Below are 24,992 nucleotides of genomic sequence, written 5' to 3'. Positions count from 1 at the left end.
GAAATGAACCAACAGTGACGTGAAATTAGGACTTTTATACAATGAATCCGTTATTAAAAAACTGACAGGCAAATGACAAAAGGCAGAACAGAAAAGGCAATCCACCCACTCTCAGAACCACCACAGGCTGAAACTTGTTCCCACAGCACGAGAACGTGTCAAGTGAAACACTGAAGAACACGATGATGAAACAGAGAAGTCACAAAATTCATGTTCTCTAATGAGCCCAGAAAGAAATTAAGTTTCTAGACCAGTGTGAAAAATGACACTTGCTGCCAGTGTGAGCCCTTTAGGTGATGTATTTTTTAGCAGGAGATTACTCAGACAGAGAAGAGCAATTACATTTGTCATACAGGATCCTGAGTATCTTCCTGATATCAGTTTTACTTAAATCTCTGTAAATCCATGCTTTGTTGGGCCATTTCCCTAATGACCCTCTAGGGTTGAACAGAGCCAGACTTGTGGCATTTCTGGGGTTTTAAGGATTATTAACATATATCTTTGCTTTTCAGTCATTCCTGATACTTCTCAAGGAATTGCTGTGATGCAGATCAGGCAAGTCAGATGAATAAATGCTATTTAACATCAGCTTAAATTCCTTCTACGGTCTTTCCAAGTCAGATGAATAAATGTTATTTAACATCCTTCTACGGTATTTCCATAGAGGAATGTTTTATCAACACAAGTTGAGGTCTATGGAGCTTTGGAGGTTTATCCTCTTCCATGATGGGAGTAGGAATGTGACCCTGGAGTGCTCAAGCTACTGGCTCTGGGACACTGCACCTTGTATCTGTGGATAAACTCTCAATTTTTCCTTTTCTCTTTTTTTCCTTTTAATGCATTAATTTTTTTTAATGCATTAAATTAAATTTAATGCAAAAACAGGCCTGCAATTACTGTGATGGAATTTACTCTCAGATGAGGAAGTGCCAAATTTCCAATGTTTGCATTACAGCCAGTGCCACTTGCTGAGGGTCCTTCTGGAGGCTTAGGGGGAATATCTGGCACCATCAAGGAATCAGACTCGTATCCTTGTGCTGACAGTGAAAGCTTGAGGGGTGATGTTAGGAAGATTACCGGACATTATTATCCACTTTTCCTTGCAGTTGATCAAGATCTGAGTTTCTCTTTTAGGATGTGAGAGTTTGATCTTGAGCAAGGAGCAAATCCACAGCTTCATCTGTCTGCTACAATCTCTCACCTGGAGCACATAAATCAAGGGAAGTCATCTCATGTCAACTCAACTAATCGCTTTTGGACTTGGGTTCACCTCCAGTGTGGCCAGGCTGCATTTGCAGACTGGTTGACAATTGAATCTGGCTGGAGAGGAGCAGGACTTTCAATCCTCCAAGCTGCTGTAAATTCGTTTTGTTGCGAGGTAATAATGAATTTGCCATGTAAAATTCAAGTGACAGATCACACCACTAGAAATTAGTCCTAATGCAGAGATAGAATGACCACAAAACTTTGCTCAAAGGTTTTTAGGGAAGTTGGTGGTAATTCCCAACAGTTTCATCTGTCCCCTTTCCTATTTTTCCACAGCATTCCAGTTGGCAAACAGATCTGGAAGCCATTTAAAATTATTAGTTGATTTTTGAGTTGTTTGCTCTTCAGGTGGGGTGAGGGAGGAATATTGATATTCTCCAAAAGGAGAGAAAAACTTACACAAGAAAAACTTACACATTTACATTTCAACTGCAGATCATTTAAAATGTTACTTATTGAAACGAATCCTTTGGGGGGGATTAGTTATTTGAATTTGCACGTTCAGTGGGATCACTGAGGAGAAACTGCAGCATCCCAAAAAGCTGGAGAGTCATTAACTTGTGTTCTGGCTGCAAATCTACAGCACAGGGAAAGGGAGGTTAACACAGGGCCCAAAAGTGGTAAAAAGACTTAATAAGGAATTACAGGTTCTAAAAGTCAAGAGATATTCAGTTAAACCACGAAATTCTTATTAAGAAGAATTAAATCAATTTGAAATTCATCAATAACCAGCATGAAATCACACTGAAAATGAAAATGCCGGTATAACCATCTGGATGATACTGAGATTTCTTGTTAAGTGTTAAAAATGAACTGAAATTGTTTCTTTTTTTATTTCTTCTGGCCTTTACTCATTTAATTCCCTTCACAACAGAATGTTAGCTAGAGGTACTTCAGTTGCACCTATGGGTTTATTTCAGTAATCATATGCATAATGCATCATATATTTGCATTTCTATATAATTCTGCATTGTGCATTCATTGCTTATGCATTTCTAAATCATTTTCCTACCTTTTCTGCTATGGATCTGTTGTGCAAAGTGTCATTCCCAGAACTCGCAGAAAACAGGACAGATGTGCTGTTGCATTTTTAGGGCTCTTTCCTCAGATCATTATTTTTCACAGCTCCTTAGTCTAACAGGGCAGGGACACATGCTGGAGCTTGTAAACTGAAAGCACTGATGGAACACCACCAGAAACTGATGGTTCCCCTCAGTAATGTGGTTCAGTCTGAAAATTAGAATTATGGGATTTCTAATTTCTTCCTGTTCATCACTACAGGGGTGGGGGTACACCTCTCACATTTCCTTTTGAAGGATAAAGGTCCTTCCTTCCTGCTTGATGTTTGGGAAGCCAGGCTGAAGAAGAGCTTCTGACTCAACCTCTTACCTCATAAAAGCATCAGAATGGTTTGGGTTGGAAGGGACCTTAAAGACCATCCCATTCTACCCCTTGCCCTGGGCAGGGACACCTTCCACTATCCCAGGCTGCTCCAAGCCCCATCCAACCTGGCCTTGGACACTTCCAGGGATGGGGTAGACACAGCTTCTCTGGGAAATCTGTGTCAGGGCCTCATCATCCTCACAGGGAAGAATTTCTTCCCAATATCCCATCTAAATCTACCCTCCTTCAGCTTAAGACCATTCCCCCTTGTCCTGTCACTGCACAGCCTTGTCCCAAGTCCCTCTCCCCATTATTCTGTTAATATTTTGGTTTGATTCTTACAATAAGATACTTCTAGTCCTTAACTTGTACCAGATCAGTTAAAAGAACTGGTATTGTGATGCAGTGCCATGAGACAGGCAGAACCCACCCACCACCTCCTCCCATTCCCTCCACACTGATCTGTTCCAGTTCCTGCACTGGCACATTCCTGGGAATGGGTTCAAGTCAAAACCAAGCAGAACAAGACATCAGTAATGACACAGGTCCAGGAAAGGTAAGGTAAAGGTTATGCAAAGAACCAGGAGAGCTGGGAGGAACCGGACCAATGGAGCCTGAGCAAGGGACAGCTGGGAGGAACAGGCAGCAACAGCAGGAGCTTTCCATGCTCCAAACTCCACATTCCAGCTGAATGGTTGTTCCATGATGAGCTTTCCCCCCTGCTGTCACCACAGGATCCATCACATTCACCTGACCAGGCCTGGAACAATCAAACCAATTCTCTTTGATCACTCCCATGGTTCCAAGATATTCCCTTTGATCTGGAGGGTTTGCTACTGGAACAGGCAAGGGGAGGAAGCAGAGTGGGGAAGGAGGCATTTTCTTCTACTGGGAAGCTTCAGTCCCACACTGACTTTAGCACTGGATTCATGCTTTGAGGTACAGGCTCCTTTGAAGCCTTATATGGGCTTCAAAGCACCTTCAGAGGGAGAGGACAAAAATGGGCAACTCTGGCTTTTAATTCAGTCCTCAACATAGTTCTGTGAAACAAGAGGAGTTTATCTGGTTTTTCTCAGGGCTATAGACACTGGAAGAACAAAAACACCCCTCCTGTCTGTTACTGGTTTTACCAGGCAAACCCAGTTCCTACTGAAATTAAAACCACCATGGGGAAAGCTGCCTGTTTATCACAAAAAAACATCACAGCCTGCAAAAAATTGAAATTCCTCCCCCACAAATCATGAGTTTTCTACATCTGCTGGAGAAGTGGAGCCAATCTAAACCCTCGTTGATGTGACTAATAAGGTTAGATAATTGGATTTCTGGCAGATTAGTTTAACAGCAGCCAACCATTGCATTTGGAAGTTCTCTTTGGACAAGGATAATTGGTACTTGCACATAAAGGATATAATGCAGCACATTACACCGACCCATTAAGCATGAAAGCTTGCCCAGGTACTGGTAATAGTTAAAAAAAATTATTTTATATCTATTTCTATCACTTAAATATAAAAGAGACAGAAAAATGAGCTGGGAATCTACAGACCCCCTTTAGTTCCTGAGGAAACCATGGAGCAATTCCCTCATGGAAGTTTTTTCCAGGTATGCAATGGGCAAGAGGGTGCCTGGGAAAAGGCAGGTGTTTACCAAGGATAAATCACATCTGACTGCCCTCTGTGAGAAATATGCTCATGGATGAAGAGCTGTGGTTGTCTCAGCCTTAATAATGTTACAAGTCTCCTACTTGCTGACATGTTGGTAAGATCTGGACTGGACAGAGAAACTGGGAGATGGGTGGAGGAAGGGGCTGCACTGACTCTGGAAGTCTCAGAGAGAGCCAAGAAGAAATTGTGTAAAATTTAAGGAAGTCCTGAATCTGGGATGGCAGAGCTGCAAGCAGTAGGACAAGGATGTGGTGGACAGCAACCTGAACACGAGCAAGCAGTGTGCCCCTTCAATGGGGGCAGAATGTGTCCTTGCACCAAGGACCAGTTGACCATCCACCAGAGGACCAACAGGCTTATCTGAAGCATGGCTGGAATGCTGCATCCAGATGTGGCTCCCCCAGCTCAAAGGAGACTGATCAACTGGAGATGGTCTAATGGAGGCTCACCAAGATGGGCAGTGCTGGGGAACCCGGCCTGAAGAACGGTTGGAGGAATTGGGTCTGTTCAGCCTAGAGAAAATCAAACCCAAGCCTTCCAACACCTGACAGGTGCTGAGAAAGGAGATGGAGTTGCTCTGCTTACAAGGGGCAAAGGGGTAAGAAAAGCAGCAACAGGCATAAGTTGATCCAGGGAAATTTCATACATATATAAAAAGAAAAGTCTTCATCATAGAATCCTGGAATGGTTTGGGTTGGAAGGGACCTTAAAGACAACCTCATTCCAACTTCCTGCCATGGGGAGAGAAATCTTCCATTAGACCAGGAGTAAACCCTGGAATAAGTCACCCAAAGAAGTGCTCAAACAACCCTCACTGGAGATATTCAATACTGAGCTTCAGAGGGCCCCAGATAACCCAAGAGAAGGCCCAGTTCAGACCAGGTTACTGCCAGAGGTCCCATCCAACCTGGACTTTTCTGCAACTCTCTGTTTTTTACAAGCCTGTGATCTTCATTCCACAAAGGCCAATCTGAGATACTCAGCAAACTCTATCACTCCATTATCTGCAAAACCATAAATAAACAGACTGATTACTCCTTGTTAGAGGGAAATGTTCACTCCAAGTCCACTGAAAAGAGGTTTATTACCTCTGCACTTGTCATATCAATGCTACCTCCATAAAGAAAGAGGCTGCACTGCCACAGGAAATATGATGTCAAGTACCTACAACCCAAGACATCTCTGACTTTAACATGAGGCATTTTTCTTCTCAAAAGGTAAAAAAAAAATTGAGTGAAATATTTAAGACATTCATTCATTAAAATCACCCAACTATTCCACACAAAGCTGGTTTCCTTCTGTCAGGAAAATACAAGGCCATAAATTTAGCTATAAAGTCACCCTCGGATTTTTCATGATCTATACAATTGTACAAATAAAAAATGACAAGCAACAAAAGAGAGCATCTGACAGGAAACTGGTTAAATGGCATCCCAGTGAGCATTTCAATCTTCACAGTATCACTGGAGTCAAACATAAGAAAGAATGATTATGCAGTAATTGGATGAAGCCAAAGTACAGTTCACAACCTTTGCACACACCATCCAGCACAAAACAAATCAAAGCAATAAAGCTGATGCCATTTCCCTTGCTAAAGTCTCCCCACGCAGATATTCGTTTACTCTGCCTACAGATTTATTAAGAGTTGGTTCACCAAAAAAAAAAAAAGTATGGAAAAGGATAGTTTTTCATCCAACAAAGAAAACTGCCAATATAAAGGGGAAAAAAGCAAACAGTACATGTCAAACTTTATTGCAAAATTCACAAGGTCATATCCTGAACTGACAGAGATTTCAGTGTGAAGGAGCTCCATTGGCTTATTTCATAACCCTACCTGGTCTAACTAGTCTTAAACTCAATCCATAAGCAAAGTTTCAAGGGAAAGAAGGCCAAATGAATGATGTGAGGAAACTTTCTTTCCCCCCACTTGTCTTTCAGAAGTCAATGCTATCAGGATAAGAACGTGTGTGAGTATTCAAGGAATTCTCTCAGCATGTTAAAATAAAAATTCTACTTCAATATTTTAGTTTTTGCAGTGCCTGTGTAGCATGAAGAAGCACTGACACTGACTGGGTAGCATTTTTCCTCTTCAAAATCCATAAAATGGTAAGGAACATCAAAATTACAAGATCCTAGGGGTAATAAATCCTTAGAGGGTATAGCTTCTGTTGCCACATTATCAGCCTCCCCTTATGTCCAATTTCACTGAGCATCAAACTCCTTTTTGTGAGTCAGAGTGACAATTTAAGACACCTGTCTTTGCTCTTGGACCATAACGAAGGGTTTCATTTACTACATGCAAATTTCTCCTTCAATAACGATTTAAAACCAGCAGCTGAAAACTCTACAGCCCCTCAAGAGTTCTGGAAAATAAGCAAATCCATAATTACATTATTTCTTCTAGAACAAAAATCTTTGCGTTTTGTCAAAGACCAGCTAAACCTTTCTCACAAACTTTAAACGTCTGGAGCTCTCTCTCCTTACCCTCTGGAAGCATCTGGTGGAATGGAATTCACACTGCATCATGTCAAAGAAAATCGGGATCGTGGCTTTCCGCAGTTCGGTTTCCGGGATGAGCGTCATTTCCAGGATAGGTCCCACCATTTCCGGGATGAACTTGATTTTATGCTGACCTTTAGGAGAAAAGATGCATTTCAGAGTTAACAAACAGCCACTCATGCATTTCAGAGTTAACAAACACAAAAGCTGTAGCAATAAATCCCCATGGAGCAAAACAAAGTATTTTTTAATATCTGGTTCTACTGAAACACTTCTTTTTCTCTTCTTCTTCTTTTTTTCTTCTTCTTCTTCTTCTTTTCTCTTCTTCTTTTCTTCTTCTCCTCCTTCTCCTTCTTCATTATTATTCATTTTTACTCTTACTATTAATATTATTACTCCTATTGTTTTTTATGGTACAGGAGGAGAGGTATGTGATGTGTATAAACCCAAATTAACAAGAGTTGTCAAATCACTCGTCAAACTGGGACTTACCACATTTTCCACTGAGAATTTTCACACTATTAAATTTCCAGGGTTTATTTTAAAACACAACTTATGGCTGCCAGGGAAAAAGGCTAAAAGGCACATCACTTGTATTAACTTATTTAGACTTCTGTGTCTTCCAGAGTGTACAAAATGTTCTCTGTGTCAGTCTATCAAAGTGTCACCACGAGTGCAGACTTACAGAGCCTCGAGACATGAAACTCCAGCTCACCCAGCTGACAATATGCCTCCTTTCCTCAGGGCTGAGCTCACTGGCAAACTTGATTTCACATTTATCTTCCCCAGAGAAAGCTGCTCCTCCCCCAGCCCTCCCTGCTACACTCTCCACACATGCAAGAGATATTAGAGCTTAGCAGGAACGTGGCACCTAATAAATATTGGGCTAGGAGAAAATATTACTGTTAATATTCTGAGCTAAATGAATGCAGTGCTGCAAATTAGCTGTTAAATGACCCCATGGAAAAATCATAGAACCATGCAATAGTTTGAGTGGAAGGGACCTTCAAGATCATCCATGAGCATGGACACCTTCCACTAGACCAGGCTGCTCCAACCTGGCCTCGAACACTTCCAGGGATGGGGCAGCCACAGCTTTCGTGGATCTGTGCTGGTGTTTTCCCACTCCCATTGTAGGATGACACTGCCACAGAGCTCCAGGCAGAGCACTCCTTGGCAGAAGTTTAGAAAATACAAATAAATTCCTCTCTCAGCAGCAGGATTCATTTGAACCTCAGGACACAACGGGAGCCCTTTCTCACCAATGCCGTGTTATGGGTGTCCCCCATCAGGCTCACACACTGCTCATGAGTCCACTGCTGTGCTTCACACCAGACTTCTTTGGATTTCAGCTAATTTAAGGAGCACTCAGCTTCCTCAGACTCTTGCTTCCCACTGCATTTACCAGTGGTACAGGACAGAAACAGACTGTAACCCATTTATATTCCACTGCACTACAGCACTGTGACAGTAACCAGTGAAGTCTTTAATTAGTAGTTTCACTTTGGACCAGAACGAACATACATCTCAACAAATGTAATCAAGAAGAAATCCTTTACTAACAAAACACACTACTTTTTTTTTAGCAGATGTAATTTAAATTACTTGATTTGGCAAAGTTTACAATCCTATTATCATTAGCAATTCTATCAGGGCAAATTAATACTCAACTAAAACTGTGACTTTGGGTGCTGCTGCAGAGCTGGTTGTTGGTGAGGAATATCAAGTGAAAGGAGTAAAGCTTTTCTCGGTTTCTCCTACAAGTATTATTACATTTGGCCTCTCAGGTGACAGATTTCTTGTATCATGCCTGAAGACTGTCAGAGTCAATATGTCAGAACACAAATAATGGTAACAAAAGTTATTTGTTGTGCACAGATTCAGTGTCAGGACGTTCTCCCTGTGCTACGGTGGGTTTTTCCATGGCTTGTAGCACAGGGATTCCCTCAGAAAAGTAACAAACAGCTTTTAAACTGCAGACATGAGGAACTGAAAATCCATGAAGGATTAAAATGTTTGATCCTGTTTCCTATTCCCCTATGGGAAGCCCATGAACTGGGAGCCCTGGTGACATCCACCTGATGCTACACCACACGTTGGTGATGTGACAACACACACACACACACACGTTTGCTATGATGACATGATCCTGTGTGATGTTGTGCCACAACAGAAAGCATGGGAGCAAAGGAGGAAAGCCAATGACCCTCCCCTGGCCCTCTGGAGCCTCCACTGCTCTGCCTGCACCGGCAGCACTTCCTGATAAACAACCCAACAATGAACTCCCCATTTTTTTCCCTGTGGGAGTGTGGGAACTCCACAGAGACTCAAAATGGGACAAGGCCAGAAGAAAATTGAGGATTCTCTTCTGAAAACCAAACTGTGCAGCTGCTTTAAGAACTACATGTAAAAAAGCATCCTTTGAACATGCAAAGACTTCCCCTGCAGCGTGTCCTGCCTTGTCCGTGCTCACACAGCAGGAACAGAGCTCATCACACCAACCAACCCAGTGCTCTCTTTTTGGGTAACATGTGATTCTCATCTCCCACGTTCTTACAACTCAAATTAGGGCCACAAACCCCCCTGACTAAGTTGCCAGCAGGTTCACCTCTGCCTTGGGTTGTTCAGAACATGCATGACTAACCTAGAGAGTGTTATCTGCAGTGACTCCTATTTATGCAACACCCAAAGTTCAGGGCTATTTTTAAGCCTGGCCTTCCCTCCAACGACATCAATGTCTCTGTCAAGACACCTCTGGTGACGTCAAGCACCTGGAGGGATGGGCTGGATGGTGGGAGCTCACTGGAGGACACCACCAGCAACCAATTCACCTTCAGGAATTTCACTTTTCCACCTGCCTCCAGCTGGTTCAGACATCAACAACCAAAGTGCTGTTTTCCAAACTGCCTTTCCCTGACCAACTCTTCCACAAGGACATGATTTTAAATGGCATTACAATTTCTTTACCACAGAGTTGTTGAAAACATTGCCCCTGCAAACCTGGACACGTGAACTCGTGTCAAACTGTTGGGTTGTAGTTGCTAAAATTGCATCAGGTAATGCTTTTAAATGTGTGGGTTTTGAGCTCCTACATTTCCAAGACAAAGGCCATGGCTTGTTTTAAGCATCTCTGGTACTTAATGTCTCACCAAAGTTTAAGCAGCTCTGCTTTCAACAAAACAGTGGCTCAAAATAACACGTTATTTTAAAGTTCAGGTTGTGATATGGAAGGAAAAAAGCCTATAAAGTGCTGCTCTGCACTATAAATGCTCCTCTCTTTTTTTCTTCTATTTATAAAGAGAGGAAGGTGTGGCCATTGCAGCCCCCACTGCAGCAGAAAAGTGGAGGCAAGGAAAAACTTTTAGAATTTGTATTTTACTCTTTAATTTCAGAAAATAAATTATACTTTTAAATGTGTATTATAGCTGGAGGACTGCCTTGTTCCCAACTGGGGAGTTTTAACTCAGCAGGCACCATGTGTTAATCATGGCATTTAGGGACAAAACCTGATGAGACACAACAGTAATTTCTGAGGCTTATCCATACCTGTTAATCCATAAATCAAAAGTCAGGCTGGTTTGGTTTCATCATATCTTATGCACAATGGCACAGTCCTAAAAATTCTGTGCTCAAGCACATTCCAGAATTCCAGCTTTTCACTTCTGATTTAGTTTCTGAACATACACATGACTAATTTGACTAATGCAGTACAACTTATAAGATAAGAGTGTCAGGCACCCCCCAATCGATTCCCCTGCAGAGGGAAGTGGGAATTTTTTCTTAATTGATGCTGTGACATAGATGAGATTGGTGAAGAGCCAGAAGTTAAACATGATCTGCATGGACAATCTGTGAGAAAGATGAGGAAAAGCAAGAAGAAGCACAAAGGCTGCCTTGGATTGGAATCCTACATCCCAATTTACCTTCCTCTCCCAGCTTTTGTTGGGAAGAACAGCAATTTACTGACTCTCTCACGACGTGAGATTTCAGCATTAATGATCCCAGGTCTTAAGAGAATCACAGATATCAAAGCTAGAGGAGGTCACAGAGGCATCTACCTGGATAATCTCCATTTATAAAAAATCCATTGAAAATAAAAGGCTTTCATGACAGCACAGAAAGAAATATTGGAGAAAACACCACGCCTCGTGCCAGTCGATTCCCAAAACCCCAGGGGAAATTATTACCCTTGTTAATGGCGAAGAAGTGATCCCTGGAGTGACTAAATAACCTGTCTAAGAGCAGGCAGTGTAAAAGGCACAGTGCACTCCACACACCCAGCCTGGATAGAACAACCTCAGATAAGAACAGCCGGTGGAAAACTCCACATCAAAATTCCTACTTTCAGGCCAGTAAAGTCTGAGAAAACTTTAAGAACCTAAAGAGGCCAAAGAAATTAGTCAGGATAAAGGATGGCTGAGGGAGCTGGGGGGGCTCAGCCTGGAGAAAAGGAGGCTCAGGAGGGACCTTCTCGCTCTCTGCAACTCCCTGACAGGAGGAGGGAGCCGGGGGGAGAAGTTGGTCTCTGCTCCCAGGGAACAAGGGACAGGAGGAGAGGAAATGGCCTCAAGTTGTGCCAGGGGAGGTTTAGGTTGGATATCAAGGAAAATTTCTTCACCAAAAGGATTGTCCAGCCCAGGGCAGTGGTGGAGTCCCCATCCCAGGAGAGATTTCAAAGCCATGTGGATGTGGCACTTGGGGACAGGGGTTAGTGGTGGCCTTGGCAGTGCTGGGGGATGGTTGGACTCGATGGTCTTCTCAAACCTTAACAAATCCATGATTCTATGAATACAGGACTGTGGGCCTGGAACAGGGAAAGGTTTGGCTAATTACTAGCAAAGAGACTGCCAGGATCCTGTGCTGGATATGCAGCATCAGGCACGACACTGATTTTATTACCTGTCTGTCAAGTCCCATATCAGTTGTGCACTAAGCTTTAATCTCTTCTCCAGACACTTAATTCACGAAAGATGCTTCTAATAAAAAGTGAACTCAGCTGCTCTCAGAAGCCTTTTCTCATCATTCCAGCAGATAGGATGCAAATTCTGTGATATCAAATACTTATGAACCCTTGGCACTCCCTTCTCTTAGAGATGCTGGATTTTTTTCAACTCTCAGCAACAACAGCTCAGCCAGAGATAGAAGTGAAGTGGCAAATGCATTTATTTCTGATAATTTAAGGAAGTTTTGATAAAACTCAGAAGAGCTGAAGTGTCTGTGCTGCTAAGCTCAGGAAAATGAAATCTGGCAGATGAGTACACTCAGGTCACAGTAAATACTCAGTTTCTCAGGAAATTCAATCCCATATAGTTAAATTATACCCACAGAGCAGCCCAGGCTGGAGAAAGGCAGAGATGCCAAATTGACCTACGAACTCCAGAGAGGTCCAAGCTCTCATTCTTCCCTGAGTCACTCTGATGCAGCCAAACAAGACTGCAAATCAGAGTTTAAGCTGAATTTCCAGGCTAAGTTACTGATAACCCTTGGACACATTTTGCTACACTCCCACTTACTACATCCACAAGCAAGTGTGTATTTACATGTAGACATATATATGTATATGGATATTTTTAAGGGGGGAAAAAAACATTCAAGAGGTATCACCATAATATTTCTTTTTGTATTTAGCAAGAGGTTGAATACATGAAAAAACAGAAGATACATAAATAGTAACAATGTTAAATGGTGAATTAAATATGCAGATTTATTTCTTAAATCACCTGCTTTTTAAAAGCCTTCTGGAAGTCTATCATTATTTCAAGAGAAACCAAGTTCATTTCATGGGATGGTTTGGGTTGGAAGGGACATTAAATATCATCTCATTCCAATGCCCTGCTATGGGCAGGGACACCTTCCACTAGACCAGGCTGCTCCAAGCCCCATCCAACCTGGCCTTGAATGTTTCCAGGAACAGTCCCTGGTTTACAGGAACACTGAGGGAAAGTAACATGTTACAGGTGCTCAGGCTACTTACCCAGATTATACCACATGTCCCTGATTTCAAACCCAATCTGCCTTCTCATATCACCATACCTGAAAGAGGAAAACAAGAGCACCATTAAAATAAAATAAATCTAATACTTTTAGGCAGATAAATCCAATTTCAAAATCTGATCAGCATTCATAAACATGGGAAATTACAGGAGAGGCTGTTAAATTGAATCCTTACTCCTGAGATTACCTGGCCACCTGCAAACATCAAACTTTGGAGAAATCCTTTGAAAAGGGAAGAGACAGAGGCTGGAAGCCTTGGTGACCCATCAGCACCTTCTGTTCCTCAAACTGGGTTTCCTGCTCTTCTCAAAAGACCCTAAAATCCCATTTCTGTAGCAATATTTCTCAAGGGGAGAACATTCACCTGTGCAAAACCTCTCTCTGAAACATTTTCACATTACCTGTCCTTCCCTGGGGACACGGGGATGCTTACAGAGATTAACTGTAATCATTTACATTGGATATTAGGGAAAATTTCTTCCTGGAAAGCACAGCTGCCCAGGGCAGGGATGGAGTCCCTATCCCTGAGGGGATTTAAAAGCCATGTGGATGTGGCACCTGGGGATGAGGGTTAGTGGTGGCCTTGGCAGTGTTGGGGAACGACTGCAGTCAATGACCTTGGACTCACCAATTCCATGATTCCAGGCAGAGCCCATCCACCAGCATCCCTGCCAACTCTGCTCCAAAGCTGGTGCCACCAACACCTCACATCTCCAATCAGGGATATTTTTATATCCCACTCCCTCTCCACATTAATACCAGGAAAGCTCAACGAATGAAAAACATCCCATTGCCTTCAGTAATGAACCAGAATGAGCTCCAAGAACGTATTTGCTACATGGAATGTTTGTAAGTTAAAGATCATTACTTAAATAACAAGATGAGCAAAACTGCAATATCTGGCAACTTGTAGGATTTCTGTGGGATAACAGTGAGGCACCCTGTCATTAATGTGGATTAAAGAGAATCTTCTGCATCATTAAGAATCTGTTATTATCTAATGCTTAAATGCAATGTTTAGCAAAACATACAAATTACAATAATTAAATTTTAATTATTAAATATTTGGCATATTAATTGAAATATATACTTAAAAAGATGGGTGAGCGTGATATTGAATTAACTGATTAATTCTACCCCTTTTGGCACAGAACTGGTAGTGGCTTCACATAGCAATGAAAGTCAGTGCCTCCAGACCACACATTTATTGCATCTCCAAGAATTTATAGTCTTGATTCCTGTCTCCAAAACATGATTACACTGAAAATAACACTTTGTAAATTCATTATAAACAAAGATTTACAATTTAGCAAACTTCATTAAGTAACCACTTCAAGCAACTTAATCTATTTACTTCTATCAGCAGTGAGAAATGTCTGTTGATTTCTTGAATTTCTTCAACAAAAAATACTGCTCTGCTTAATACAAAAATCACTCAAAGGAGATTTCTGCTTAACGTTCCCATCCTGTCAAAGAGGGATTATCAGTCCACAAACATATTTGACAGGAATTTCCAGCCCAGTAACAGCTCAGCTGTTGGCTCTTTGTTCAGGTCAGCTCTGAACTAAAATCCTCATGTAGGTGCACACCAGTGTTGGGTGGAGAGGGCAAGGAGATTCTACACAAAATTAAATTAAATTAAAATAAATTTACCTAGCTCTACAACACCATCTCAATTTCTTTCTGCAAACGTGTAACTCTAAAGTTATTTATGATACTTACAGCACAAGCCCAAAAACCTGAGCTCTGCTTGACACCACTTTTCCACTGAACTTGTAAATATTCCTGTTTCATCAAGGAAGGCCCAAGAGTCACAGAAGGTGTATCAGAAGATAAAGAGCTTAAAAATTCTCTTTCAAGGCTCAGCTTCCAAAGGAAGCACCTCAGCACTCATGATGGAGTGGTTGAGTTTACAGGGCAAAACTCAGCTGCCAAAAAAAAGGGATGGGATGCGGAGCCTTCCCTGAATTTTCTGGTCAAAGCCTTTCACACAGTGAAAGCAAAAAGCCTTTAAATTCAAGTCACTGCAGCAGTGATGAACTGTCCCTATTGTCACTGTGATTTCTCTTATCATAATAATATACAGAAAGGCTGGAATTTAGAAGGTGCAGTGATAAAAATGCATCTTCTCTCTCTCTCTCTCTAGACATGTAATATAAATGTACACACAAGGAGCCTGAGCTGCACTTGCTCAGGGAATCAGAGCTTTGAAATTCCCCATTTTTGTGCAGTACCTGTGACCTGACTATGGGAACTCTGCTTTTACAGCTGCTCTTTCCAAATATTACGACACAGAAAAAGAATCCACACATTTGTCTGAAATCACATAAGTGGCTTTTCTCTGCTTGGTGTTTAGCTAAGGAATGAGAAGGTCACTATTATGGAACCCCAAAGAAAGTCAGGGGGAAATACTGATAGGACAGAGGGAAACAGCCTCAAGTTGCACCAGACAAGGTTTAGGTTGGATATTAGGGAAAATTTCTTCACTCAGAGGGTGGTCAGGCACTGGGACAGGCTGCCTTGGGAAGTGGTGGAGTCCCTGTCCCTGGAGGGATTTAAAATCCATGTGGATATGGCACCTGGGGACATGGGTGAGTGGTGGCCTTGGTTAATGGCTGGACTTGATCTTAGATATCTTTTCCACCCTTAATCATTCTCTGATTGAACAAAATATTCATGCTCCAGCCTGATTTCCAGGTTGTTTTTTTTCCCTTTGACAGCTTTCCTTTGCTGTGGGATTCTGAATAGCAATGGGGTAGTTCAGGCTCCCTGTGTGGAGCCAGGCAATGTAATCCCTTTTAACCAGGGAAGCAGACAAGGCTGCAGTTATCCAAAGCCATTCTTCAGGGATATCACACTGAAACTGGCTGTAGTTACAAAAATTCCCTTGAAAAGGCCGTCAGGGATTAAGCAATAAAGAGCCCACGTAAAATGAGATTAGAATAAGGACGAAGCTAAAGTGATTTAAAAATGCAGTTTTATAATATGTTAATACTTCTGGAAAGTCTTGACTTTATGAACATCCTGCAGCATAAAATACTGTCTTCATCAGTAATGAATCATGTAATTTAGATCTTGATTTGAGGGTAGAAACACATGCAATACTTGATTCATGTTTTTAAAACCAACCTTTCATTACACCATGATTGCATCTCAATTTGAATAGATTTAGCTAAGAAATTAGACTAAAATTATATCAATACACCTTGAGTTCTTGCCCCTGATTTAGATAACGAACAGGACTTACTTGTTAAGGATTTTTGCTCTTTTAGCACTTGAAAAATTCTCCAGCTGTAAAGATTCTTGTGTGAGAAAAGCCACAGCCAGGTGGAAGTAGTTGTTCCAAAGCTGAAAGCCCCCAAAATGACAAGAACAGGTATCATTAATTCTCTGAAATGTTTTCCTGCACACCTACAAAACAACTTAAAAGTCTCTAAATTATGCACATAAATATTTAAAGGAGAAAATAACAGACACCACAGAGATGGCGCTTCTTGATAAATTCTTAACACATCTCCTCGTTGTCTTTGTGTTTCCATGAAATATCTCCCATCTGCAAACCCTAATTCATTGTGTTTTGATGAGTCAAGTAAAATTCCAGCCCAAACCATCCTGTGATTCTGGGATTGCATGACAAGACTCAAAAGAATGGATCACAAATACCTGAAACAGCTTAACTGGGATAAGTGGTCAGGACAACACATAAAATCATCAAAATTACACGTTTAGGGCAGAAATTTATGACATTCACATCAGTCCCCAAGACACTGGTGGGTTTTTTCTTACCTGTAACTCAAAGTTGGCTTGATCAAGGAATTTTTTGTTGAGCATATCTGCATATTGATTAATTGCTCTCAGGAAGACTCTGAAAGATCAAGAGAAAATGACATAATTACACACTTTTCTGGGGTACCTTTGTATATCTGGCATCCCAATTAGACAAAACTCTGAGTCTGTCTGGAAAGTGAAATTTGAGGCTGTTACTGGAAAAGCAGTGTGATCTCACCACAGAGAATTCTGTGTAGAGGTTCTCCAAATTAATCAAGTAAATTAGCATATGTAGCAACACATGGAATGTTTGGGATGATATCACTTGTCTTTAAAATATCGCACGATAATCAAGAGAGCATTAAAAATTCAGTTTATTAGGAAAAATATATATATTTTTCAAGTTACAACATTTCAGTGTTGTGTTTAAACTAGACCTGCAACTGGTTGTATTTTAACTTGCAGGCGAAACAAAACAGATTTTCAAACACGAGGCAGAAAATATTTTACTCATCGCACAACAGAAATGCTGCTGAAGGACAATCTTCAAAACACTGTTCACTGTTCTACTTCCAAAATGCTAATTTAGTACCCTCTGTACTTATTGAGTCTCTAAAATGCTTCTTAAATTGCAACAGGAGTTGGCCTGACAAGCTGTAAAGAGAAAACCAAATGGCACAGGAGAAGTAGGTCACTACATATTCATGGTGCTGAAAAATAAACATATTATTCTTTGGTTGCCTGATCTCCATTTTCAAAACAAACATTAGAGTCCTCCTGAAAACCTGGTATTAATGCTTTGCAAGTGCCAGCTGATGCCCAGACAAATGAGTCTGTCTTCTGGGAAGCTGTGGTGGAGATTTATGTCTCCTCAAAGTCCCAACAACATGAAGACCTCTCATGACACGAACTAGTTTTTCTCCCCCAGCCCAACAGCAATTTTAAAAAGAGATTTCACTGTTGAATTCAAATAACAAACTTAATCTTCCTACAGGCTGACAAATAAATACGAGAATTATTTCAAACAGACCATAAAAGGCAGCTGGAAAGATCTTTTACTGAATTTAAGATACCTACTGATCTCTCCTAAAAATAATTAATAATTAGCTAAAACTCTGGTAACCCAAGAGAAATGAAGCCTCCAGAAAACACACGGGCAACATCTTGCCAAGAGATTATTTATATATCTTTATATCTGGGCCCTATGTTACCAAGAGATTATTTAGTATATATTTATATATAGGCAACATTTTGCCAAGAGATCATTTATGTATATATTTATGTATTTATATAAATTGACAGAGTAAGGCATTGGGATCCTCAGAGAGGTTATTTATTTATGTATTTAAGTAAATTAATAAAGGAAAAATTTTGATGTCATTGGGATGTATCTGTAGTATAAAGTCAGATCACCTCCAGAGTAGCATAATGGAAGAGTGAAAATAAAACTTAAATTTAGAAAAGAAAATACAAAATAATTTAAAATATGAAAATATTTATAAAATATTAACAAATATATATATATATAAAATTAAATACATACATATATGTAGGTATATTTTATAATATTTCCCTTTATAGATAAGATAAACTGGCAGAAACATCTTTGCCCTTGCACCTAGCTCACACAAGGATGTATTTCAGGACCAGCACTTCAGCCCGTTATTCAGCATCCTTGTCAGTGGCAACAACTTCATTAAGAGGTTTTATAAATGAGCTGAATGCAGCAAACACAATAACACTCTGCACTGATCTAAAATATATGTATTTGAGATCTATGATTCAATTACTGAGCTGTAGCACATACCAAGATTGAAACCCCAGTTATCTGTGTAATCAGACAACCACCAGTTTGATACGTTGACTTATCCCCTGGTCTGGTTTGTGCTTTTGAAGTCTGATAATACAATGAGATTCATAAATCTTCCCAGAAGAATTAGCAGTTTAATGTGGTGGGAAGGGCCATCCAAGTCTCCTTTCCTCATGGATATAAAACTGGTTCCAACTCAGGAAGGACTGTGCCTACAACTTAATTCTGCTGCCTCAAGACATCACTGTGATGTATTCAATCTAATCCACCTAATTAAGCTTTGGCACGATCTCATTACTTTATATACCATTGTTTTTCTTTAAATTGTAACTCATTTTTCCCTTATATTCATTCTAGTGGATACCAATAAAGAACAAATAATGCAGATTCTACTGTACATTGCAACTGGAGAAGGACCAGAGCACACAAGTGGAATTGGAATTAAACAACTCCATCCCATCCCAGCCCACATGCTGCCCTTGTGCACAGGTGGCATTAGGAAGGCAGGTACTCCTCCAAAATTCCACAAAAGAACATCCAAAGACGAGATGCAGAGATTTAAGTGTTGATTCTTGAATTATTTATTCAACCTCCAATTTGATTTTGATTTGATTATACACTGAGTCTTTCTGTTCCTGGATAAAACACTTTGTAACATAGGTCAGTGAAGAAGTCCCAGTGAAAGTCAACAGAACAATATTATTATTATTATTATTACTACTATTACTATTATTGCAGTATATCTTCATTTGCAAATCAAATGTCAGTCAAGGAGGATTTTATGCCCATTTCAAGCAGTACTGAAAGAACTGCTCCTTCCAACTCAGACTGTTCTGTGACTGCCACAGGAAAAGAAAGAGTCTGTGATAAAATCCTGGCAATGAGAAGCAGCAAGTTGCAGAGCATGTTGGGACAAGAGCAGAGAGGTTCCATTACAGCACTCCCCCTTCACCTTGGGGTGAAGCTTTACTGTTATAGGGCCAACAGGGAAAGCTGCATTTAGATAAATGCAGTTTTCTACCAGGCTGAGGTCACTGATACCACTCTGTGCTCCCTGCCCACCTTGTCCTCTCCTACAGACCCACACAACAGTGAGGAGAGGTGTCAGCTGAGAAGGTTGGACACCTGGAGGATTCAAGCAGCATCCCAAGAACGAGCTGCGACTTGGGGAAGAAGAACGAGAAGAAATAACAATGGACACAGGGCTAGAGGGAAAAAGTAAGAGCACAGAATTATGGGATCATTTAGGTTGGAAAAGACCCAAGACATAGTTCAACTGTTCCCCAGCACTGCCAAGGCCACCACTAACCCGTGGATTTTAAATCCCTCCAGGGATGGGGATTCCACCAGTGCCCTGGGCAGCTGTGCCAGGCCTGGACAGCCCTTTCCATGAAGAAAAACAGTTCAGGCTTATGCCCAAACAAAATTTGAAAGAGGAAGCAGAAGTATTTTATTTCTCATCCCAGATGTTACTTTAATCCTCCTCCAAATTGGGTACTGCCAATTTTCAGCAACTTCACTGTCAAAGTCAGAAAATCTGAAAAAACGGAGGGAAATGTGGCTCTTCAAAATAGGCAGAATTAAACAATGCAAAGTTCTGTACTGAAGAATAAAGAAGTTGTCTGCTGGAACACACTCAAGGATGAAAGGTGGACTTGGACATCACTGGGCCAACACACAAGTGATCAAAACTCTCCCCTACACTCAGATGGAGCATCACCCTCAGTGCCTTCCCTTATCTGGCTGTAATTAATAATAAAGATTAGTTTCCAGTTGCATGTGAATAAAAAGAAGTGCTTTTCTTGAAATTCAGCTTCAGTTAACAAAAGAATACATTATCTGTGTCAGGAAGAGCCACAGAAGTTAAACCTTGGAAAAGAGAGAAGTTCAGAGACTGGAAGCAAACACAATGTTCTCTGCTGCCATGTAACACAACAAAACCTATTTCTAAGGTATTGGAAAAGATTTGTTAGACAAAAGACTTTATCAACTCAATTAAAATAAGGAAATTAACATTTCCTATGATGTGAGCGGAATAGAAGGAATATGATTAGGGAAGGAAGTCACTCCAGGATATGGGGGAGGAAGAATGACCATTGCTAAAGGGCATAAGAATGTACTAAACAACCAAAATAACATCCTGGACACACAAGGTTTGTGTGTGCTGAGCCCCAGGGGACCAGTGAGGATGGGGATGACTCCCAAGTGCATCCACAGCTTTCTGCTGCCTCTTCTCCTGTAGTTTGGTCCTTTCAGATAGGGATTGTCCTCTTATTCTGTGTTTAGAGCTTCCATAGAATCCTAGACTGCTTTGGGTTGGAAAGCACCTTAAAGTCCATCTTGTTCCACCCCCAGCCATGGGCAGAGACACCTTCCACTAGCCCAGGTTGGTCCAACCCCCATCCAATCTGGCCTTGGACACTTCCAGGGGTGGGGCAGCCACAGCTTCTCTGGGCAACCTGTGCCAGGGCCTCACAGGCACAGCCAAGAACTCCTTCCTAATATCCAACCTAACCCTGCCCTCTGGTAGTAGGAAGTCATTCCCCCTTGTCCTGTCACTCCTTTTCCAAAGTCCCTCTCCAGCTGTTTTGCAGTTCTCCATGATCCAGCAGGAAGAAGGAATTGCAGACACACAGGGAAAGGCTGCAGCAGTGGGATGTTCAGCTGCTGGGCAGCAAAACAGAACTCCAAGTGCCATCTTGTCCCAAAAAGCTTGGTCAGGGCTGTATTAGGATGAGGGTCCACTGTGAGACAGGAACTATTTCTTCCCATCTCCTTGGCCCTGGAAAGGCTTTGGCTGGAATATTGTTCAGTTGAAGTCACCAACCCTCAAGAATGACACAAAAATATGGGGACAGCTCGGGTGAGAGAGGACAGGAGAGGAGGAAACCATGGTAGAGGTTGGACATGAGGAAATACACATCATAAAGGGCAGAAATTCTCAAAAAAACAAACCCAAAAGCCAGATTAAGCAAATATCTGTGACCTGGTTGGGTACATTCCCCTCGTCCTGCCTTGGGCAGTAATTTCTTCAGTAATTTCCCCTCATTTATGGCTCTCAGTCCAGAGTCAATACACCCAATAATATGCTGCTGCTCCACGGACCAGCTTCAACTGCAACTGCTGGCTTGTGGGTATTTTTCCTGTTACTGATGATTATTCCCTTCCACTGGGCCCTCAGGTGGTTAATTGGTTTGTGGATTCAGAGATTGCTCCACCAAATAGTGTAACAATTAATGGTTTGATGCTGTAGTTTTCCAAAAGGTCCTTTTTTTCCTACAAACAACCTCACTGACTCCAGGAGGCTGGGAACATACATCAAATCCTGACTTCCAATGGCAATTGTAAATGAAGAAGGGACAAAGGGATTCGATTTATAAATGTAACAGGAGTCACTGTGCCAAACAACTCATCCTTTTTCCTCTCTCAGGTACAGTCATTTTTTATCCCACCATTCTCTCTCCTAATTAGTCAAGTGCCCTGATTTGCTCATGTTTAAAAATATTCTGTGCCCCATTTTCTTTCCCTCAGCTTCTCACATTGTTTAAAAAATATTTCCAAAAGTTAAAGGAGCTGAAGAAAAGTGGATGCAGGACACCCCACATCAGGTAACACACACAGATCAAACTGCTCTGCAAATGACTGTTCTGGAGAAATAATCTATACAGATATTCCAAAAGTAGAAATATTTTTACAGTCTATGCCATTCTTTTACATTATTTAGTTTGTTCAAATAGCCAGGGATTTGCATTTACACTGTAAGTATTTATGCAAAATATTTATGACAAGAATATATGAAACAAAAGAAACTAGGAATGTCCTCCCTAGCATTTTTCCTTAAGCAAACATCAAAAAAGAGGGAAAAAGAAGGGACAAATGACTTCCCTAATGACAGAATAATTATCTAAACAAGAATACAGAGATACAGCTTAGAATAATTTCGGTTTAGCTGATAATTCGATAAAAGAGAGGGAATTTGGAGTGAGGTTCTAAAAGGCACTATTATGATGTCATTTCAGTTAATTTAGATGGAAGGATAATGAATGCTTTATTACAGCTCATCAGCCTTCCTGCACATCATCATGCTTTCCATGCCTGAGCTTTTGCTTCTCTGGGAGACAAATTTAGTGTGCTTGGATGAGACAGACCTCTCTTATCTTGTCAGGCTGTGTGTGAAACAGCAGACCTAGACCTTGAAATCCCAGTGCAAAACCCAAACCTGAACAAATGCTCAGTAAGGCATGAATAGCACAGCAAAGCCTTCCTTGAGCACCATCACCTCAAATACCTTCACATGCTCCTGCAGCGCCAGCCTTGCAAAGCAATTCAGTTTTAAACAACAACAGGAATTAAACATGTATAAATTAAACCCAGAATTTCCCCCCAATATCCAGCCTGAACCTTCCCTGGTGCAAAGTGAGGTCGTTTTCCCTTGTTCCCTGGGAGCAGAGCCCGGATCCCCCCGAGCTCCCCCCTCCTGTCAGGGAGTTGCAGAGAGGGAGAAGGTCCCCCTGAGCCTCCTTTTCTCCAGGCTGAGCCCCCCCAGCTCCCTCAGCTGCTCCTGGTGCTCCAGACCCTTCCTCAGCTCTGTTCCCTTCCCTGGACACAGTCCAGCCACTCAATACCTGTCTTGTCCTGAGGGGCTCGGAATTGTCCCAAGGATCTGAGGGGCCTCAGCAGTGTCTCACACAGAAAGTCAAAATCATTAAAACAAGCAAGTCTGAATGTATCCTTGCACCTCCCCACACTTTTCTCCTTTCCCAAATTTTCTTTCCTTTTTATTTACTGCTGATGTAATACTGTTCACTCACAGAATCACAGAATGTGCTGAGTTGGGAGAGACCCAGAAGGATCATCAAGTCCAACCCTTAGCCCTGCACAGGACCATCCCCAGAGTCACACCATGTGCCTGAGAGCATCATTCAAACACTCTTTGAGCTCTGGCAGCCTTGGTGCTGTGCCCACTGCCCTGGGGAGCCTGTTCAGTGCCCAACCACCCTCTGGGGGAAGAACCTTTCCCTGATACCCAATCTAAACCTCCCCTGACACAACTCCAGACCATTCCCTGGGTCCTGTCCCTGGTCCCACAGAGCAGAGATCAGTGCCTGCCCCTCTGAGGAAGTTGTAACTGCAGTGAGGTCTCCCCTCAGTCTCCTCCAACTGGACAGACCAAGTGCCCTCAGCTGCTCCTCATCCCACCTCCAGACCTCACAACTGCCCAGCCCAAATGAAGCTTTCAATCAATTCCATTTTACACTTCTTTATATTTACACACCTTTCTCCAGTCTCCTCCTTTCTCTCCTTTGAAAAACATTTAAAAAGTGCTTAAAAGATTCCTTGCAACATCCTCTAATTCAGCAGGCTAAAGAGCAGGCAAAACTTTAAATAAAAAAAAAAAAAAGAAGAAACTAAATCCTTGATCATTTGCTGCCTCTTGAATTCCAATTCCTGGGCTGAGGATGATAATAACACTGAGTAATCCCAAAGAAGACTTGCTACTAAATACTCCCATTAGCATAATCTTCTCATAATGTGGACTCCACACCAGCACAGGTGCTCCATGTCACTTTATTAACCTATTTTCTAATAAATATTTCAGAAACAGCTTTAGCATATTATCTATAATCACTGATAGCTCTTCCCTCATTTATATTCTGGGCTGGCTGTCCTCTGAAACAATGGGGACAGATGAATGAAAAATAACTGTGAGTTACAAAATGCTGAAGGACAAACTTGTGGGCTGACTACCAATAATCAGGGCTGGGTAAGAGGCACAATGGGTTATTTTAACAAAAAAATAGGTTGAGGGTGGAAGGTGCCTCTGAAGCAGTTGCTCAGGGCTGTATCCAGAAGAATTCTGGAGATGGAGACCTCCTTGAACCTGAACCCTTGCTCTCCTCTGGGGTCTATGCTGTGGTTTCTGGATGACTTCAGATTCAAGAAAAAAGCAGCTTTAGACTTCTACACACTTTTTCAAAAGCCCCAGTAAATTCTGTCTCCTGAAATTTTAGCTAAGATATAACCCCAGCCATGGATAGAACCTTCTGCACTAAATTTTACCACCTAAAGAATTTTATGGCAGAGCAATAAAAGCCCAGAAACAGTGTTTTCTAATGGAAATGCTGGAAGACAATTTAATTTAGGAGTTTTTAGCTAGGGCTACAATGCTGGGAAAATAGCATCTATTGCAAGTGGACAGCATTACAGTTGCACTACCCAAAAGTTAATATTCTAAAGGAAGAAGACTCACTGAATTCAAAGCGATTGTTTCTATTATGGTAGTTGGCACAAACTTGCACGAGATTTTGTGATTTAAAACATGGAATTTGTTGCAGTACTGCTGGGATGAACCTCTGCCACCAGGTGAGACATTAAACAAGCAGTTTTCATTAGAGTGAAGTGCTTAATAAAATACAAAAATCTTTACAATGAACAGACACCACCTCCTTCCCCTCTGGAAATATGGAATTACAGAATGGTTTGGGTTGGAAGGGACTTCAAAGCTCATCCCATTCCACCCCCTGCCATGGGCAGGGACACCTTCCACTAGCCCAGGTTGCTCCAAGCCCTGTCCAACCCGGCCTTGGACACTTCCAGGGATGGGGCAG

At 41.6% G+C, this 24,992-nt stretch overlaps 1 protein-coding gene across 4 annotated transcripts in view; it reads right to left on the bottom strand.

The window, feature by feature from the left end:
- Positions 1-24,992, bottom strand: part of DOCK1 (dedicator of cytokinesis 1) — a 332,168-nt gene that overhangs the window by 119,059 nt on the left and 188,117 nt on the right. For all 4 annotated transcript variants that reach the window (XM_051801050.1, XM_051801051.1, XM_051801054.1 and 1 more), the window contains 4 exons: positions 16,593-16,671; positions 16,054-16,154; positions 12,787-12,845; positions 6,798-6,946 (listed from right to left, as the gene is read on the bottom strand). In XM_051801050.1, the coding sequence (XP_051657010.1) occupies positions 6,798-6,946; positions 12,787-12,845; positions 16,054-16,154; positions 16,593-16,671 (388 nt within the window). The remainder of the gene's footprint in view (positions 1-6,797; positions 6,947-12,786; positions 12,846-16,053; positions 16,155-16,592; positions 16,672-24,992) is intronic.

The sequence above is a fragment of the Manacus candei genome, unplaced genomic scaffold, assembly GCF_025592945.1.
Source record: "Manacus candei isolate 608988 ecotype Guabito, Panama unplaced genomic scaffold, ASM2559294v1 h1tg000050l, whole genome shotgun sequence".
Classification (NCBI taxonomy): Eukaryota; Metazoa; Chordata; class Aves; order Passeriformes; family Pipridae; genus Manacus; species Manacus candei.
Note: the sequence above shows the minus strand (reverse complement) of the source record. Positions and strands in the feature narration are given on the sequence as shown.